The sequence below is a fragment of the Cyprinodon tularosa genome, unplaced genomic scaffold (assembly GCF_016077235.1).
Source record: "Cyprinodon tularosa strain WSP-4 unplaced genomic scaffold, ASM1607723v1 ctg551, whole genome shotgun sequence".
Taxonomy (NCBI): Eukaryota; Metazoa; Chordata; class Actinopteri; order Cyprinodontiformes; family Cyprinodontidae; genus Cyprinodon; species Cyprinodon tularosa.
This window is the reverse complement of record NW_024039287.1, coordinates 611,983-632,768: the sequence shown is the minus strand read 5'-3', so window position 1 is coordinate 632,768 and position 20,786 is coordinate 611,983. Positions and strand designations below refer to the sequence as shown.

The window sequence follows — 20,786 nt, the reverse complement described above, 5'->3', positions numbered from 1 at the left end:
CGATCTCACAAATTAAATTTTGACATTGACTCTTATAAACAAACAGGAAGTGCACAACAAAGGAAAAGGTGAATGAAGTATATACAGATATATACAGTACTGTAGATGGTAAAAAATTGAGAGATTGAATGTGACTTATATATACAGTATCTTATGTATCTTATTATAAAGTATCTTATTATAAAGTAAAGTGCTGGCAGTTTCTGGTTTGTTAAACAGATTAATAGTAAATGTTATTGCAGTGTGATTACACCAGGTTATATTGCAGTAGCATTGTAAAGATGGAAGCGTTATAAACAAATGAGTTTTAAGTATTTTTTATTTTTCTGTAAAATGTGCTGGTCAAGGAAATTATTGTTGTTGTAGTTGTTTTTTTAGGATAACACAGAGACGGAATATACTATTAGGGAAACATTTCAAAGGTATTTAGTTTCCACTATTGTGAAAAATTAAAATTATTTACAAATGGAAAATAAAATCTACAAATCTTCAGAAAGGATGTCTGTAGAGTTTATTCCAGTTAAATTTGTCCTGGGTATAGAACTGATAAAAAAAATGGATCAGTTAAAATAATGAAGTGAATGACATTCAGGACAATTAGAGCAAGACTGAATAAGTGTGTCTGGCTTATTTGACCATTAAAGTTATATTGCAACTTAAGTTCATTAAGTTTAAACTGGATGAAGCAGAGAAGCCCGACTTTATTATTTTTTGACATAAAGAACTTCTCAAAACTAAATGTATCACCTGAAGCTGCTCTCAAGCATGGTGATGATTTGGGTTTGATTTGCAGCCACCAGACTGATGCAGGTATTAAGTCAAGCTAGAGCTTCTAAGGTTACCAGAGTGTTCTAGTGTTAAATGTAAAGTCATTTGTTTGACAGCAGAGACTAGGCTTAAATTATTTACAAGTACATACAATATATCTACTACAGTTGCATAAATAGACAGAATGAATGAAAAAGTCAGTCATTGTCAGTCATCTCTGCATAAACAAACATTAGCAAACTTCAGAAATCTGAACATTGCATAGAAGAGGAGGTCAGACTTCTGCAACCAAGTGTGAAGTCAGGCAGACTGCAGCTGATTCTAAATGTTAGCCTGCAGAACAGATCATACCAGGAAACAGGGGGCTTTGACTTTTCCTTACCTTTGTTTGATAAATGGATTGATACATTATTTCACTCTTTCATTTTAATTAAAGAGTGAAATATTTTTTTTTCTACTATGTTTCTGACCTACTTTAAAAAACTTTTTTTTTTTTTACCTTTAATCCATCAGCATCCGAGCCCAACCTGAAGCGTCGTTCGTGGTTAAAGCAGAAAGTGACGGAGCGCCGAAGCAGCCCTCTGCTCCGCAGGAAAGATGGACAAATCACTAGTGCCAAGAAGAGATCCCTCGACATCGCTGGTGAGATCACTTTCTCAGTTAAATGAACTTAAGAGTAGAAAATGAGGCAAGTTTATCTGTATAGCAGATATCAGTAGGAGGACAGTTCAAAGTGCCATACATGCAAAAGAAAACAGGAAGTATATTGGGAACGTAAGACAGAAGTAAAAATAAGCGTCTCAGACCGTTCCCAGAAAAAAAAAATGCCCAAAAGAAGTTTTCCTTGTGTTTACGGAGCAATAAAGATATTTGATATGTTAAAATGATAATTCCATAAATATTAAAAAAATATATATTTCTAGTGACAAGTACAGAGCAATTAAATTAACTCTCTGCATTTGACCGATCTCCTTCGGGTAGCAGGGGGCTTCCATTGTGCAGCGCCTGGGGAGCAGTGTCGGGGTTAAGAGCCTTCCTCAGGGACCAAGATTGGCAGTCTGTGGGAGTGGGGCTTGAAGATTCCAAGTGCAATGCTCTAATCACTAGGCCACCTTGGTTTAATCCAACTCATGGTTTTAGCACTTTTACTGTCTTCTAGACCTGGGCCGAGCAGACATGAAATAGAAAAAGCTTGAGAGGTCATGAAGGTTGATGCTATGACAGCTAATCTCTTTTGCATTTTGGCGAAAAAGCTTTAATTTACAGACGAACAGGAATATTTTAAAGTCTCTGTGTTACAGGGAAGCAGGGTAATGATTTTAGAACTGGGGGGATTTGCTCCACTTGTTTATTTTTGGTGAGGAGCAGCATTCTGGATAAACTGTAGTGATTCGATTGACTTTGTAGGCAGACCTTTAAAGACACAGTTGCAGTTATCGATTCTACCAAACATGACCGCATGAAGTAATTTTCCAAGGTCCTGCTGAGAAGTTAGTCCTTTAATCCTGGAAATGCTCCTCATGTGATAAGGGGAAGACTTTTGCCACAGTGCCTCTAAAGGTTCACCACTACACCCAGATTTAAAGCATAATCAGTTCTTCCAATAGAAGAACTGAAGCCAACTTTGATCACTCCTCCTTTGGTTCAGAAAATATCAGATTAGAACATAATCTTGCTGGATCTATTAATTATGTAAGCACATAAAACATGGTTTTATATCATTGTCTGTATAAATGGCAGCCACATGTCTTGTGATTAGGCTGCTGAACACATGTCTGAAGTTGGGTTCATTTGGGAAAACTCACCCTGTTAGAAATTGCTAGATTACGATCCTTTTCCAGTACCATAAAAATCCCAAACCACAGTCTAAGATGTTATCATGAAGACACGCTTTAGCCGAAGGGAACCAACTGCCAAACATTTCTGCCTTATTTTGTGTGATGCAACCAGTTTTAATTATATGTGGGTGAGGTCACTGTACCTATTATGAAGTATGTTATTTTTATTTGTTGATTTAATGTAATGACGTGACCAGGATTAATCACTATATAGTTGTAACATTATTAAAGCAGAACAATCTCAGCAGATAGTCCACAGGGAAACTCACTAATTAGATTCAGTCTATCAGTATGACATCCGGTGACATATTATTTCAAAATTGAATCTTCTAAACAATTCGTGCAATGATTTATTTTAGTTGGGTTTGGTTTCTAAAAGTCCAATTATTTCAGGATAGATTCATTAGTCAACGCTAAGCTGCTTGTTAGCATCTAAAACAATTTTGTTGTCATATTTTTTTTTCTGCACTGTGTGTGTAACAGACTCTGCATGCAACAGTGCACCAGGCTCGGGCCCCAGCTCCCCCAACAACAGCTCCAGTAACATCCCCAGTGAAAACGGCGTCCCCATCTCTAACAGCCCAGGAGAGGTAAACAGTATGGTTGCACACATGGGCTTCACTGCAACCGCACATTCGCATCACTCTTCTCACGTTACAGTGTGTAGCTGTTAGAGTTTAGTTTATGTATCAGGAAATTATTATTATAAATATTATTATAAGGTCAAAGTTTTATGAAATTAGAACCAAGTGGTTAAAACTATTAAGGTATAAGAAGAAAAACTGATATTGACCTTTTGATTAATATGAATGTTGTAGAAAATTCTTATATTATCTTTTATTTTATAGGCGTTTTGAAAAAAATGTTTTCCTTATAAGGACCAAAGCATTCATTATTTGTATCATTTGAAGCAACTTTTGGGATTAATATTCAGTCGTAGAATTTATTGTCATTTCAGATCAAAGCGTTTGGTAGCATTTATTTTATTTATTTTTTTATTTAGCAAAAAAAATAAAGTGATGCAGTTATCCCAATGATGCATCTGAACTCATTTCTATTGCTAATTTACATTTTTTCTTAAGGTAAAACAATATCAAACACTAAAACAACATCAAAGAACTTGGTGTTTGTTGCCAGGATAAAGGAGAGGATATCTTTTTTTTATTTTATTTTTTTTTTTTTTATTATGAACATGTCAAAAAATATTAATATTGTTGAAACCCTCTTGTTAGCGTGTTGTAGATTCATGTTAGATCCTAAAGGTATAGTGGAGGATGTTCTTTTTCCGAGTGGATCATCAAAATAAGCGGTCCCCCTTATTTTGTCTCATCATTCTGTTTATTATGTTTATTATGTTTCATCATTCTGGTGATATGTTTACGTAAGGCCGTCCTACGTGCTCGACCTCATTTTCTCTTACTTGTGGTGGTTCCGACATAGTGGAAAAATTGCAAATCTTCTTTTGAAAAGTAATTTTGTATAAGCGATGCAAACAGCAACCTTTAAATAGAGCATGCACGAGGAGAAATGGGCTTGTGCACGCTCTTGCACACGTTTAATAGACGCTTCCTCTCGGTAGCGGGTACAGGGTTGTGCATGTGTATTTTTTTTAAGTGCAGAGGGCGGGTCTTTTCAAAAATTCTCGAAAATCCTCCACTATACCTTTAAATGTGGTGCAGATGTCTCTACAACAGGGTTGGTACTTTAAAGTGTAATCGAGACATTTATAAAGTGTTATTAAATAAAATTATTTCGGGACTGAATGTAAAGAATTTATCTTCATGTGTCTAGAAAGAAGCATAAAGAAAATGGTATTAACCGAGTGCTAACAGATATATTTGGGTTTTTGTTTTTGTTTTTTTGCAGGCCTCTCTGATTCAGAGGCTGGCTTGCAGGGAGGTTTCGATCAGCCAGCTGTCTCTCTACACATCGCCTTCTCTGCCCAACATTACTTTAGGACTGCCCGCCTCGGGCCCTGCAAGCTCTGTGAGTAAACAAGCTAAAAGAAATTCATGACTAATGCTGTTCTGATCGTTGCTCCAAGGAAAATAATGCAAAAATAAAATGTCACCTAAGAGCCTATTTGGAAAGAAGGAAACTGAGTTTGTTGTAAAATTAATGGTTTTGGAAACAGTCAGCGAGTTGTATTTTTGGCAAGTTGGTGTACAGTAGAGCAATTTTCTGGCATTAGCGACTCTTTCCATCTTTCTCCATCTCGCTGCCCACGTTTCACATTTGACTGTTCTCCCACTCTGACTGTCTGCCTCCCTCTTTTCCTCTACTTCTTTCCTTGTCTGTCTCTTTGTAGGTAGTATCGGGACACCAAGATGGCGAGAGTCATTTGTCGCTGCCAGCGCTTCAGCCGGGCATTCCACTGACCCCGGCTTTTCTGCCCACCTCCCACCTGCCATCCTACTTGGCCTCATCAGCGTTGGAAAGGGAGGTTCCTGGAGGGGTCGCGGCTGGCCACAGCCCCCTCCTCCAACACATGGTGCTAATGGAGCAGAGCCACGGATCAATGGGTCAGCAGTCATTGGAACATTTACTAAAACTTCCTGTTCCTCATGTTAAAAGCATTCGTCCTTTTTTCATTACCGTGTTGTCTGTATTAATGCAGATACAGTTGGGGTAAACTGATAAACACAGGAGCACTTCAGTAAATTATACAGCCATTAAAAAGTTTGTTTATTTCAGAAATTGAATAAAAAACAGTCTGTACTGTAAAGATGCATTTGGCACAAATGTATCATTTTTACTATACATTGATAGTTTAAGTTATTACATCGGAGCAATCTGATTTTTCCTAATAAAAGGGTGCATTGACGCCAGACTTCATAAAATACAAGAAGGATATTGGTACATGAATTTGCTCACCATGGCTGACTGTCTGATTTGTCTGATTGAACTTGATTTGTAAGGAAAAATTGGGATCATCTAAAAAGGAAACTATGAGACCACTGAGTGATAAATTGTTCCTTTTTTTATCCTAGCCAAAGTCAGCTTTTATGTGGTCTAACAAAGGACACTTTTTTTCTTAAAATAAATATTTGTTTGAATTGAGTTGCTAAGTGCTACACTTTTTCAATTATCTTATTTTGAGGGTTGAAATTCTTATTTCATTGACCAATTATCTTATTTACCTTCTAAAATTAAGGGTAAATACACTTAATTTAAATGTCTACTTATTTCTAGAGTGTTTTTACAGTGCTGTTGTAGTTCAAGTGGCAGCATAATTTATGTCTTGTGAATTTTACCCAAACTGTCAAATATAGTTTGCCTTAATTCTCTCAAAGCAGCGTTTGTCATGTTTGCTCATGTACCTTTTCCTACCACACTTTTTTCTTCTACTTAACTTTCCATTTGTATGTTTTGGATTCAGCCCTCTATGCACAACTTGTCTCTTTAGCACTAAACTGTAGATAACACATTTTTATTCAGTATTTTTATTTACTATTTTAGTTTATTGAGCTTTTTTCAGTTCAAGTTTGTTAGAAAATAAATGTAAAGTTCTTAGCTGTAAGCCGTATTCATCATTCATATTCTTCATTGAAATATATATTTTAATTGTTCTTTTTTTTAGTGTTGAGTCATAAAAATTATTTAACTTTTAATGGTTAAAGTTCTTGACTCACACCTTTACTGTTTAATTTCAAATATTTCTAGTTTTATAAACTAAGTGAATAAACAGAACTTCCCATTTGGAAGTTTTGGTTTAGAAACCATATGCATGGAATACTTGGGATGATTTTTCTTAATTTCTTTTTGTCGTTCCTGCAGTCGGTCTGGGTGGCCTCCCTCTCCAGTCTCCCACCGTCTCCAAGCTGGTGCGTGGCCACCGTCCCCTGGGAAGGACCCAGTCGGCGCCTCTTCCCCAGCAGCCGTGCGGACAGGCCCAAGCTCTGCAGCAGCTGGTGGTCCAGCAGCAGCACCAGCAGTTCCTGGAAAAGCACAAACAACTGTTCCAACAGCAGCAGCAACAGCAGCACATCATCAATAAGGTATCTCACCCTGTCCATGTGCACTACATTCAACATTTCAACACCCCTGCAGACCAATGTAACAGCAAGTTGTAGTTATTTAATCAAGTAATGTTTGAAACTTAAGTTCATTTCTATGTATTTGAATCCCATTCACACTAGTTCTTGCTTTCCTAAAGTACTCCTGATATGATGGAGCCTGGGGAACACCTGAACTAGGCTGACTTTAAAGAAACCCTAGTTTCTTTGAAGTAGCATTGAGGTAAAACTGAGTGCAGACTTCTGCACAGAACTTTCTGTTCGAGTGCTTTGAAAATCACCTGCGTATGATTCAGTTAATGTTCTTGAATCTTGTCCTCCTCTTCAAAAGCAGCATGAATCAGCTATCAATCAAGTCTTTAGTTGTTGTTTTTTCTCTATGAGCCTGTGTCCCTGTATCTCCTTGTCACCATGGCAACCAGGCATGAGTGAAGAAGCTGCTGCCGTATAAGCTTTAAACAGGAAAGATGACTCATGATCAGAGAGATGCAGTGTAACAGTAGGAGATGCTTGTTTGTGTTGCATATATATCTATGTATTTCAGTGTGCTGGAGTTCCTTTAGAGATAAAGTGCATTTTGCTCTTTTGCTGCATGTACTGTAGCTCCCTAGTTTAAATAAGGGAGACTCAAGTTCAGTTTAGGGAGTTTATTTTTATTCATTTATTTATTCATTGTGTTTCCCAGGCAGCTTGTGCAATAACAAAGTGAAACTCCATTGTCTGATCTAATCCTTCCTTAAACTTCCCCATAACTTTTTCCCTGACTGGTCTGCTCTGTTCCAAAGGTTCTTAATGCTTGATGTTCGTTATGTTTTATTTAAGGGCACCAGAGTAAGCTGGATGTATCCTTTTCCCCTCATTCACTTTTTTTTGTCTGCTTATATTTTACAAATGCATTTCTAATGCTCTAAGTTAACTGTTTTTCTATTGATTACTTTTTGCATCTAAAGTTTGAGGATTTTAATCCTGAGGGCAATCAATCATAGCTTAAATTAAACTGCACTGTCCATGTGTGAAATGCAATCCCTTCCTTTATCCTGCGTGACGGTTTGACGCAGATGAGTGTTAATTAGATTTTTACAACAAGCATTCATTTGGATACAGACCTCAAATATCAGCACATAATGCCGTCCGGAGCAGCTAATGCCGTGTTTGCCTTCGCTCTGTTTTGGGTACGCATACGTCTTTGTGTGAGATGTTACGCGGGTTTCTGCTTTGGTCCTTTTAATTGATGATTACTGCTGTGATATAATTCACACACATAGAAAGTTCATGGTGATCAGAAAAAGGAAACTTTGAGTTTGTGGACAGAGAGAGTTTTTGGGTTTAACTGTATGAACAAAATACTAATAGGGCTAAAAAGAAACAACAACATTTGCCTGAACATAGTTTCTGTTGAAATCTTTCCTGCTGTTTTTCTCATATCTTTAATATTGCATAGTTTATTTACATTCCTTATGTTTTTTCTCATTGTATACAGCAGTGAAAAATCCTAATTCAGCTCAGCAATGTGAAAATAATAATTCAGTAATAGGTTAATACAAATGTATATTTATGTATTGCAGCCAAACCTTTTATTGTGTAAACACACATTATTAATTTGATATTTAGCAAGAATCTGAGTGTGTGATGGTAAAAAATAATAAGTAGACATTATGAGAACGTTACTATTTAGATATCTGGTATAAAAACTGTTTATTTAATTATTATAGGCAAGATACTGATAATTTTGAGTTATAGCTATATTACACAGAAGGGAAAACATAAATGTCTGATTTATGTATTTTAGGGGAATTCATCCCTTATGCTTAAATGTTGTTTTCTTTTTTGTTTTAGATAATATTAATGTGTTTTTTGTACAAGGAATCAGGATATAAGATAGATAAAGACAGTTTCAGGTTAAGAACCATAAATTAGCTTTATTTAATAAGAAAATAACCTTTTTCTTATATATTAATACGTGCCTTATATCATATTAATCACTATCTGTAAGATAAAACTTACAGGATTGATATCTGATGTTTGTTTTTTTATTATTATTTGTCGTGTTAACTTGATCCCTGCTAATAATACAATTCACGCTTTACAGTATTATGAAGCGTCACTCTGCAAGTATGTTTGCATATAAGAAACGTTTTTGTTCATTTATGACAATAAAACATTTGAATCATGAGTAGCATCCAATTGTCATGAAACAGAAATATATTTATTAAGTTTCTCAAGTTGTCTTTTTGCCCTAGATTAATTAAAAACAATTACTTTTGATAAGCAAGCGAGCACAGTAGGCACCGGGTAGGATTCTTACTATATCCCGTGTATGCAGTGTTTTCATGTCGTATTGCTGATGGTTTGACAGCTCTGGGATAAAACTATTTTTCAGTCTGCTGTGTACGGTTTTCAAAGTCCTAAACCGTTTTTCCAGACGGAGGTGGAAAGGAAAGAATGTTTCCTAGTGAGTGGAGACTGTTGCACTGCCACTGGTTTTCTTCTGTGAATGTAAATGTCTGTCAGAGAGGGCAGCTATGATCTAAAATCTCAATTCTGCTGCCCTCAAAACCCAGTGTGGGTTCCTCTTATTCTCCTTGTAGCGACTACAGAACCAAACTACGCTTCGTTGCACCAGGCTTTCTATCACTGACCTGTAGAGGTTCATGAAATGAGCACGCTTTAACGCTAATGAGGAAATAAAGTCCCTGTTGGCTCTACCCACCTGGTGTGAAATGTGTGTCTCCCAGGTGAGGTGAAATTATTCCAACTGATTTCAGAACAGTTAGAAGTTTTAGGAAGGTTTGTTGGACACCTTTTGTTTACTACTGGATTTGGTCAGTCATTATGCTGCAAACTTTAAAAATCTCTACTTTCACAGTTACAATATTTCTAAAAGGATCCATCATCTTTAGCATTTCTACTTGCTTACATGCTTTAATGTAGGCAGCAATAAAACAAGTTTGAGGGGGACTGCAGCAATCATTTCCAGAACGACTTCAACGTTAAGTATTACTTACATGAAAGGGAAATGCTGTGAAGTATTTAAGTGATATTGATGTGTAAGAACGGGCCTGTTAGAGAGACGGATAGATCGAGCCAACAAGTGTCAAGTGGTTGTGTATAAAATCACCTCCTCTTTCCGCTGCATGCTGTCCTCATCTTCCAGCTTATTTAACAGGCTTATTTAACGCCTGCCCCCCTTATGCTTCATATCCCAGCAACTATTTTGTCTGGGGGGGGGGGGGGGGGGGGGGGGGGGGGGGGGGGAAAGAGGAAAAGGGAACAGAACATGAAAGAAAAGAAGACTAAGAATCAGTGCAGCCGGTTTTGTTGAGTGTTTTGAGTTTGTTTGGAGTAAAGGGACTGGGATGAGGCAAGAGCCTGTTCTCTGACGTCAATAGACCGTTCCCTGGGCAGCATGCCAGCCAAGTGTGTGTGTGTGTGTGTCTGGATCTGTATGTGTGATCCCTGCGCACAAACTGGCCCAGTCCAATCATGACCTGCACATCAAGGTTGAGTTCTCTGACGACAGGGACAGCTGCCACAACAAGATTACTAGAGTCACCCCTCCACAGTTCCTGCAGTCTCTCCCTTCTTCTCTCCCTTGTGCCCCTTAGCTCAGTTTCTCTGGGTTCAAGCAAGGTGACCTTAGAAATGAAATCACAAACAGGCCGAGGGACTCCTTTAGTATTCAAAGCAAATAACTGACTTATTCCAGTAACACATTTGACTTTTAATTACTCCTTATGAGCCTTTCGTCGCATATTGTGTGTCTTTTTTGGAAGACGTGTTGTGCACGTCTCCAAATATTTCATGTAAACAAGACGGAGTGTTTAACTGCTCAGATTCTTGAATCTCCTGCATATGTTACACCCTGTCCTCGTTTCCCCAACTTTACCTTCTGGAAGTTCGTTATGTTCAGACTCTGGTGTGCCATCTAGTGGACGGCTTTAGTGAACTGGTGCGGTACACAAAGAAATACACAAACAGGTTGTGGATGGAACTGAGGTTATAAAGGAATTATATTTCGGGGTCTGGGGTTCAGAGTACAGATCAGGTTTGTCTCTATCTGGTTAATGTTAGTTTTGTGTTTACTTAAACTAGAGGTCAGTGTGTTGTTTTTGTGCCTGGCCTTATCACTCTGCTATTTTTGGAGTGGAAAGATTAGTGGAAAGATTGGTGGACTGAGAATTGTCTTTGTTTATGCGTTTTGATTGCAAAAAATCTCTCCCATGTAAATATAAATTTTTATTTATTTTTGGTTAGATTAACTCCTTTAAGTTTTCCCAACAAATAATTTAGGAACTTTTTCTTTTTAGCCTCTCTCAGTAGTTGGTGGGATTGTTTTTCTCTTTAAGTGATCCAGGTTTATTTTAAGCTCCAATTATAACAAATAATCTGAACCAAATCTCCCTTTTTTTTCTCATTCCTTAGATTATGTCTAAGCCCAGTGATCAGGCTGCAGTTTCTGGGACCTCTGTGCCCGGTAGGCAGCATCAGAGCCACCCAGAGGAGACAGAAGAAGAGCTCAGGGAGCACCAGGGACTTGCCTTGTCCTCGTCCTCATCGTCTACTTCATCTGGACCAGAAACAGGGTTGATACGGGGTTTGGTCATTAAGCAGGAACCTCCAGACCTCCAAGAGCAAGAGGAGAGGGAGCAACAGGACCATAGGGAGAGACAGGCTGAGGGAGACTTCATGTTTAAACAGGTAAATATCAGATGTGAGAAATTATCCTTAAAGATTCACACTAGCAATAAAAAATAAAATCTAAATTCCCTATTTTATGCAAAGCCACCATACTGTAGATCAAACTAATTAGTGTCTTAAGATGACAGGCTTTGAATTTAACCTCAAGATTCACTAAGAGTTTGATTCATTATTTGGTAATTTAAATACATTTGGATTTTTACTTTAATGTCCTCAAACACATTTTTGACCTCAAACTTGAATTTAGTCGTTCATAGTTACAGAAAGCAACAAATGCTGCTGCTCAATTTCTGTTTCCAACGAGCCAGAAGTCATTCTGTAATCAAAGCTGTCAGTGTTGGACAGGATTCCCTGGATAAGATGATGACCTTAAGAGCAACTGATTTCAGAATTATATCACAACTTAAAGTTTTATTTACAAAACACCCAAGAACAACAGACTCAGTCATACAATAAGTTGGCTAATAACTCTAGGTGTCTAACAGAAACCATAAAAACACAAAGATCAAAACAGACAAGCCTGTTTCCTCAACAGCAGGATGGACAGAGGAAGACTGGATGGATGGATGGATGGATGGATGGATGGATGGATGGATGGATGGATGGATGGATGGATGGATGGATGGATGTTCACTCAAACTGTCCTTTATTTTAGCTTCCATTATAAAGTGCTGAGAGAAAAATAAACAATGCATGGGATGGATGGACAGGTAGATTATGTTATAAATAAATGAATTAATAAAAATAGAAATAGACAGATTATTCCCATTTAAATAATCTTTTTTTTTAACATGACAGTACATAAGACGATGCAGAATACAATAGGACTGGAATGGTAAATTACAACACCCTCCTCCATTTACTGTAAACTCTCCTCAAAGTTGAGCTAGTATGTAACATAAATATTGCACATCCACACAAACCACTTTTTCAATCAATCATCAAGGCTTCCTGCTTAGTGTGATTTGTTCTTGGATCCCCCTCAGCCTACAGGCTTAATCTCTGTATTGCTCAGTCTATTTGTGACCACGCTCCCAGGCAATCAGAACAGGGCGTCCTCTTCTGTCCGGCCCATCCCTGTTTTATGCTCAGCCAAATTCAATCAGGCACTCCTCTCACTGTCGCCATGGCGCCCGTACAGTAGAGCAGGCAGACACACCCATCAGTGCGATCCAGCACTTAAGCACAATATGAGCATAAAAGCGAACTAAAATGTTCACATGATGACAATGAATACACTTTTCTGACACTTACATCCAAATCTGTTTATAGGCTCCGATAAATGCTGAAAGCATGATCAATAGTTATTTGATTAATGCTTTTTTTCTTGGGTAAACATTCACATTCTTAGTAAAAAGGGAAAAACAAGGTTCCCAGATCAGTATTTCTGTCATTTTGTTTGTTTGTGCAACTTTATCTCTTGAGCGTTAAAGTGTTTGGTGCCCTCTTCTGGTGTAAGATGTGTATTCCTCTGCCCTGCAGTGACTATAACAGTGTGTGTCTGTGTGTGAGAGCAGCAAGCGATGCTCTTAGAGCAGCAACGCATCCAGCAGCTGAGGAGCTACCGAGCCTCCATGGAAGTAGCTGGGTTACCAGTCAACATGGCTGCACACCGTCCTCTGTTCAGGACTCAGTCGTCTCCGGCGTCTGCTTCCTTTCCTATTGCAGTCCAGGAGCCACCAGTGAAGCATCGATTTACTACAGGTCAGTATGAATACACTATACCACATACATACATACAAGAACATGGTAACAATAATTGACCTCCAACTGAAAACGCATACAAGTTTAGTCATTTATTCACCAGAAAGAAAGACAAAACCTTTAATCAAGTTTTAGAAAATACTCCAGAAAATATAAAGGAAAGTAAAAAAACAAACCTATTGGGTATTAAAGCGGTATGGTCTAAGAATTGTCGTTGTGATATGGAGGTATTTCACCAAACAAACACTGTTTCCTAGCATCTCGCTGCCTTAGACAAAAGCCAGTATTCACTGTGGCTGTAAACCTACAATTCTGTACCAACAAAACCGGTTTATGTTTGCAGGATCTACTGTTGTGCTTTCCATGGTAACGAAGATCACCATCTAATTAACCTGAATGGAAAAAATTAACTTTCCACTAATTTAGGCAGAACAGTTAACTTACAGGTGCTGGTCATAAAATTAGAATATCATGAAAAAGTAGATTGATTTCAGTAATTCCATTTAAAAAGTGAAACTTGTATATTATATTCATACATTACATACAAACTCATATATTTCAGATGTTTATTTTGTTTAATTTTGATGATTACAAATGACAACAAATGAAAATCTCAAATTCATCATATCAGAAAATTAGAATATTACTGAAGACCAATAAAAACAAAGGATTTATAGAAATGTTGGCCAACTGAAAAGTATGAACATGAAAAGTATGAGCATGTACAGCACTCAGTATTTAGTTGGGCCTCCTTTGGCCTGTATTACTGCAGCAATGCGGCGTGGCATGGAGTCGATCAGTCTGTGGCACTGCTCAGGTGTTATGATAGCCCAGGTTGCTCTAATAGTGGCTTTTAGCTCTTCTGAATTGTTGGGTCTGGTGTATTGCATCTTCTTCTTCACAATACCCCATAGATTTTCTATGGGGTTAAGGTCAGGAGAGTTTGCTGGCCAATTAAGAACAGGGATACCATGGTCCTTCAACCAGGTACTGGTAGCTTTGGCACTGTGTGCAGGTGCCAAGTCCTGTTGGAAAATGAAATCTGCATCTCCAAAAAGTTGGTCAGCTGCAGGAAGCATGAAGTGCTCTAAAACTTCCTGGTATGTGGCTGCGTTGACCCTGGACCTCAGAAAACACAATGGACCAACACCAGCAGATGACATGGCACCCCAAACCATCACTGACTGTGGAAACTTTACACTGGACTTCAAGCAACGTGGATGAAGTGCCTCTCTTCTTTTCCTCCAGACTCTGGGACCTTGATTTCCAAAGGAAATGCGAAATTTACTTTAATCAGAGAACATGACTTTGGACCACTCACCAGCAGTCCAGTCCTGTTTCTCTTTAGCCCAGGCAAGACGCTTCTGACGCTGTCTGTGGTTCAAGAGTGGCTTGACACAAGGAATGCGACAGCAGAAACCCATGTCTTTCATACGTCTGTGTGTGGTGGTTCTTGAAGCACTCACTCCAGCTGCAGTCCACTCTTTGTGAATCTACCCCACATTTTTGAATGGGTTTTGTTTCACAATCCTCTCCAGGGTGCGGTTATCTCTCTTGCTTGTACACTTTTTTCGACCACATCTTTTCCTTCCCTTCGCCTCTCTATTAATGTGCTTGGACACTGAGCTCTGTGAACAGCCAGCCTCTTTAGCGATGACCTTTTGTGTCTTGCCCTCCTTGTGCAAGGTGTCGATGGTCGTCTTTTGGACAACTGTCAAGTCAGCAGTCTTCCCCATGATTGTGTAGCCTATAGAACTAGACTGAAAGACCATTTAAAGGCTTTTGCAGGTGGTTTGAGTTAATTAGCTGATTAGAGTGTGGCACCAGGGGCCATCAATTTTGAACCTTTTCACAATATTCTAATTTTCTGATATGATGAATTTGAGATTTTCATTTGTAGTCATTTGTAATCATCAAAATTAAACAAAATAAACATCTGAAATATATGAGTTTGTATGTAATGTATGAATATAATATACAAGTTTCACTTTTTAAATGGAATTACTGAAATCAATCTACTTTTTCATGATATTCTAATTTTATGACCAGCACCTGTACTTGTCAAGGAGAAATGCGGTAACCTCAGCTTCCCTTTTAAAGTCTTCTTCATTAGCTCCTTCCACCTGCAGAAGGCTTGCCTGATGTTTATTCTCATTTTATTTTCATTCTAATGTCTTTGGGTTCTTTGTCTTTTTAGTTATTTTTTTTAACCTTTTCTATGGGACGGTGAAACTATTTCTTGTGCTGCTGCTGCATATGCATGGTTATGCGTTGTGTTGCAGGAGTGCAGACTTTCAGTTGTTGGATGAGCATCTCTAATGGAAGATGCAAAGGGAAATGCATTGTTATTTCGTGCGTTATAACACACAAAATAACAATCTATTAATGCATAACAATGCAGTACTATAGTACTAATTTATTTCTCACTGTCATCTGTACTCTGGAGATTATCTGTTATGGCTACAGGTGACCAGCCTTTTGTATAAACTAATATAAAATTATTTGGGGGAGTGGTGGCCTAGTGGTTAGGGCATAGGGATTGGAATCCTGAGGTTGTGAGTTTGAAACCCACTCCCACAGACTGCCTCTCTGGGTCTCTGAGCAAGAACCTCAACCTTTGATTGCTCCCGGCACTGCACAGTGGCAGCCCACTGCTCCCCAAAGGGGATGGGTTAAATGCAGAGAGTTCATTTCTCCATTGTGAGATCAATAAAGTTCAATTTCTATAATGAAAGTGAATTCAGTCATTGATTTCAGGAAATGAAACAGAGAAATATTACACAATGTCCATTTAAATGTATAAATAAATTGATTATCAGCATTACAACCTCTTTTTGAAGATAAAAAAATATATATATAACCAACAGGTTCAGTAAATGTAATATCTGGAAAAAAAAATTAACCCAAAAGCTCCATCTATGACTCTAAACGCCTCAGTTATATTTTTATTTATTTCAGGCAAGTACAATTAGAAAAAGCTTAAACTGCTTCATTACATGAAAGGCTCTTCACTCTAACATGACAGATTAAATTAGTTTTGACGAGTTGCATTTGAATTAAACCATAACACAGAAGGAGCCATCGTTTTTTGATATGGAGGACCAAGTTATAGAAGAGAAAGAATGAAGTTATGCAGCTATAATGCACAGCCCCATGTTTGGGGAAACTAACATGCATGGTGGTGAATCTGTGGTGATTTGGGTCTTTGCAGTCACATGACCTGCAATCCTTGCAGTCATCAACTCTGTATACCATTGGAGAGTAGAAGTTATTTTAAATCCTGTGTTGATAGCTGGGGTGAGATGGGAATAGGGTGTCAAAAACACTGCAGCAGTGTTGTAAAGAAGAAATAAAACTGTTCCTCCTCACTGGTGTTGGAGGAACTGAAAAAGTAATAGAGATCATTAATAATAGACATATGGCTGATAAATACTTTTTCTGTTTAATCTGTTTTGTAAACTTAAGACTTATTAGATATTTTTTTAGAACTTTGTAAAGATTAGCTTGGTGTTTTGATGCATAAACTCCTCACATCTATTAATTTGATAATGTCGTTGGTCTTTGATTGCTTTTTTCCTGTTCCAGGTCTAGTGTATGACTCCTTGATGCAGAAACATCAGTGCATCTGCGGCAACGCCACCATTCATCCTGAGCATGCCGGCCGAATTCAGAGTATCTGGTCCCGGCTGCAAGAAACGGGCCTCAGGGCTCAGTGTGAGGTGAGACCATATAAAACACATTCACCAATTAAATTAAATTGAATTAACAGATTCAGTTCAAAATAATCCAGTTTGATCAAAATCTGTTTGAGATAATAAAAGATAAAACTAATCATTAATTGAATGGTAAATTGACATATTTATTTTCTTTATGCTTTTCAAGTAAAACTCTGTATCTGAACCCCTAGTTTAGGCTTTTTTGAAGCCACTTATATCTTGAATTAAATTTTTATATTACATTGATCTTTTTGAGTCTGAATGTTCTTGGGATTGGATTAGATTATAGAACTACTTACTTTGAAAGTCTTTAAGAGTTCATTTAAGATCCTCATTGATATAAAGAGAGATATCCTTTTCACTAAAATTGTTGACAAACCAGATTTGAGACCCTCATCATAAGACTATACCTATATTAAAACAGCGTTAGTAACATGAGTGTCATCTTATCTCAGTGGGTTATGGGTAACTGATTCAAATCAGTTGAATGAGGGATGATATATCAGGGGGGAAAAACTGCAACTGGTGTCTAAAGAAGAGATTAAATTGTTTCTTTCAGTACTAGCACACTGCAAAAGTAATACTTAAAGGGAAGGGAATGTGTTTGTTATTTTTATTTCTTCATTAAATCCAGATTACAATTAAGAGTGTGAATTAAAACTGATCCAACTTTTAAAAAAATGCTCCAGTTTTGTTCTGAAGAACCAGAAAAAAGTCAGTAGATGTTTTAAAATGTACTTGCATGTGTCTAATTATTAACTTGTCTCCAATTAAGTTTTTCAAGTTTTGGTTTGGTAGTTTTCCAATAACTTAAAATGTATATTGAATCTTTTGATTATACATTTAGATAGTTTTTTCAACTTTAAAATAAATTAACAAGGATGGTTGTATTAAAGTGAGGATGCTTTTCTAATATTACTGTATAAAGGGTTAGAATTGTCCAATTTAGTAATATTAAAATATTTTTTTTCAAAGTTGTGTTTATCGCTCAAAAGAGTCAGAGAGTTCAAAGCTAAACTTCAAAATTATTTCTGCGGCTTTTATGTTTATCTTGTGCTTTTTAAATTATGTGCTGTTGCAAGTTTAAACCAGAAGAGGGCAGTAGTACTCTCTTTATCTGGCATTTGCTTCAATCTAAAAATAAGGTTTGAAGCATGTTCTTCTGCAATTCTTATACATTTTTGTCTTCCTATGAATATTTGCACACATATTTTGGAGATTAACCACAGAAATTAATGCAGCAATAGTCTTCTTTCTGTCAAAAATCAAAAATGTGTTTCAAATCCAGTTTCTCCTTTTTTCAGTATATCCGTGGTAGAAAGGCCTCACAGGAGGAGCTCCAGACGGTGCACTCTGAGGCCCACGGCCAGCTGTATGGGACCAACCCGCTGCGACAGAAACTAGACTGTAAGAACTGCATCTTCACTATTCCATCCAAACAGATGTTTGTGTTGCTCATTTTTTTGCACGGAATAGAAAAATCCCATCTGAATGGGTAATATATCAGAAAAGATTTAACTCTAGTTAAATCCAATGAATTAAATGCAAGTTGTAACTTTGTTTGATCATTGTTCTTATACCTCCACCACATCTTGTAAATCTTATTTATCCACACCATCTGCTAAAGGAATCTGTTTTAATGCTTAAACCGCTCTGAAACAAAAGGCCTGATCTAATAAAGTAGTGGAGGTGTAACAATAAAGTCCGAACCCTCTGAAGCTGTTAAATTAAAAAGTCACATGAGCTGCTGTGTCACTTAGGTCTTGGCTCAAAGAGTAGATGGAGCCAGAAAAGTTAGTGTTATATGCATTTACAACTCACACACTGATGCAGCAGATCCCAGAGGTGATCTTAGCTTTCATACCAAAGAGGAGCTCAGATGGTCTCACAAAGCCACATTACCAGGTACTCTGAGACTGACTAAAGGAAGGCTTAATATGAACTAGTAAAAGCTGTGCATGTAAAATGCAAACTTTGATTAAAACAAAAAAATGAGGGGACAGCATGCTTTTATTTGAAGTGAAACAAGGACAAGTGTGAAAATGGCTTCCTGTTGTTATTTTAAAAACAGAAAACCTGAGGAATGTTTGTTGTTGCAAAAGCATAATCTCAGCCTGCAAAATATAAACTATTATTTGAGTGCATTCATTCAGTGGGAACTTTAAGATTTTATCCCATATGTTTTTGCAACACTTACTGGCACCAAAAGTAGCTGAAATATATACCGTACTTTACTTTCTTAAGTCAAGGGTATCAATAAAGCTTAATTATTCATACGTGATTTTCTGCTTCTCTGGGGCAAATCCGTAATGCAAACACCACTCAGAGGTCCGTTTCTCTTAGCTAGTCTTCAAAAGAGTAAAGATAAGAAAACATTAAAAAATAATAACCCTTGTAAACTTATCTTAATCTACAGTCAGGGCAGCAATTAAGTTGCAGACGTGGGGCTGTGACAAAACAAGACCCAAGTTTTTGCTATTTCCTTTCTTTTCCTTTTTTTTTGGATGTGTTCTGCTCTTTTAATCATTCGTTGATCATTTATTGTTAGTATAAAATGTTTTGATGTGTTAATTTCTATTTGCCGTATACGGTCTATATTAGGGGTGTGGGAAATAATCGTTTTGGCGATATATCGTGATATTCGGCTGCCCAATATAATATCGATCTTTCACTTCTTAGTATCGATTTTCAAAAAAAAAAATGGTTACATAAAACATTGATGGGAAAATGGGCTACCTCTTCACCACCACTCTGACAGAAAGCGCTGTGGAGCCCTTTAACTGTGCGTGCAGCACCAAATCTTTATTTAAGGCAGTCACAGTGGAAGAAAACCCCAAACAAGATGGATAATAATACCTAATCAATATTTTCTGATTAAAATATACAGCACTTGCTGTTTTATCTCATTTGATTTTGATAGCTGGGGAAAATATGGCAATATATAGTGATACTGCAATATCGTGATAATATCGTATCGTGACCCAAGTATCGCAACATGTATCGAATCGCAACACTCATGCCAATACCCACCTCTAGTCTATATGGAGTATGCAGTGGACTGAAGCGCTTTAATTCACAATTAAATAGGAGTGCGTTTTTCTACAACAAACAGGTCAGGTTTACCATGAAGCATGTTAAGGTGGAAAAGCATCAAATGCTGGTTGTTAAGTATGGTAGTGGATCTGTGATTCTTTGGGCCTTGTTTCTCTTCCTAAGCCCCTAAAAGTGGCTTTGAAATGTTCACCTTAAAATACTCATGGATTGGTTTTAACTGGGTCTTTCAGTAGGATAATGATCCAACATTTATTACCCGAAAAGCTTCACTAACACTAAGCCAATAATGACCCATGATCCTGGCTGATTGAGCGTGCTGGGGGATTCATTTTACTGCTGTTTTTCAATTAAAGTTTGGTTTTCAATATGAGTTTATGCCGCTTATTTCAAAATGCATTTCTTTCAATGCATATCCTTACCATGAATGCCAGCAGGTGTGGAGAGTTTGGTGTCCCAGCAATAATTACATACTGAATCCAGCTTGTTGAAAGATTTGTCATTGTCCCATAAATTGGACGTCCAAGTAAATTAGCCAGCTAATCTTTGTTTATTGACCTTCAGTGAGCGAACAGAACCCTCTCTGGGCTTCTCCCTGAGGACACCCTTGATTAGGAGGTCAATGAGAACTTTTTTCTTGTCCTGTTCTAATTAAAGGAACTCCCCCTTCCCCATGTATTATTGCCGTTAGATAAGGTCAGAAAGTCAAATGTGACGTCTCAGTAGGTCATGTTCTCATTTGGACCTTTGAGGCCCCAAAACTTCCCTTTTCACCTGCTGACCCTTTTCTTTGCTTACCCCTGTCTGCTTTCTTAAATCTGTGTCTTCTCCCCTGCAGGTTCTGTGAACCCCATGTTTGTGAGGTTACCATGCGGAGGCATCGGGGTGAGTGACTCATCTTTCCTTGTCTTCTCTTTACAAAACATTCAGTGTCTAATTAAAATGTTTTTAACCCATGCGGGGGATTTTCTTTGTAAACTGCATCAATTTCAAGT

At 37.5% G+C, this 20,786-nt stretch overlaps 1 protein-coding gene across 1 annotated transcript in view; it reads left to right on the top strand.

Annotated features, from left to right (window-relative positions):
- hdac4 (histone deacetylase 4) overlaps positions 1-20,786 on the top strand; it is a 164,407-nt gene that overhangs the window by 113,743 nt on the left and 29,878 nt on the right. Inside the window, exons 8-17 of the mRNA XM_038305117.1 lie at positions 1,282-1,410; positions 3,090-3,196; positions 4,473-4,592; positions 4,915-5,128; positions 6,384-6,604; positions 11,045-11,320; positions 12,838-13,024; positions 16,610-16,743; positions 18,045-18,147; positions 20,630-20,676. Of these exons, the coding sequence (XP_038161045.1) occupies positions 1,282-1,410; positions 3,090-3,196; positions 4,473-4,592; positions 4,915-5,128; positions 6,384-6,604; positions 11,045-11,320; positions 12,838-13,024; positions 16,610-16,743; positions 18,045-18,147; positions 20,630-20,676 (1,538 nt within the window). The remainder of the gene's footprint in view (positions 1-1,281; positions 1,411-3,089; positions 3,197-4,472; positions 4,593-4,914; positions 5,129-6,383; positions 6,605-11,044; positions 11,321-12,837; positions 13,025-16,609; positions 16,744-18,044; positions 18,148-20,629; positions 20,677-20,786) is intronic.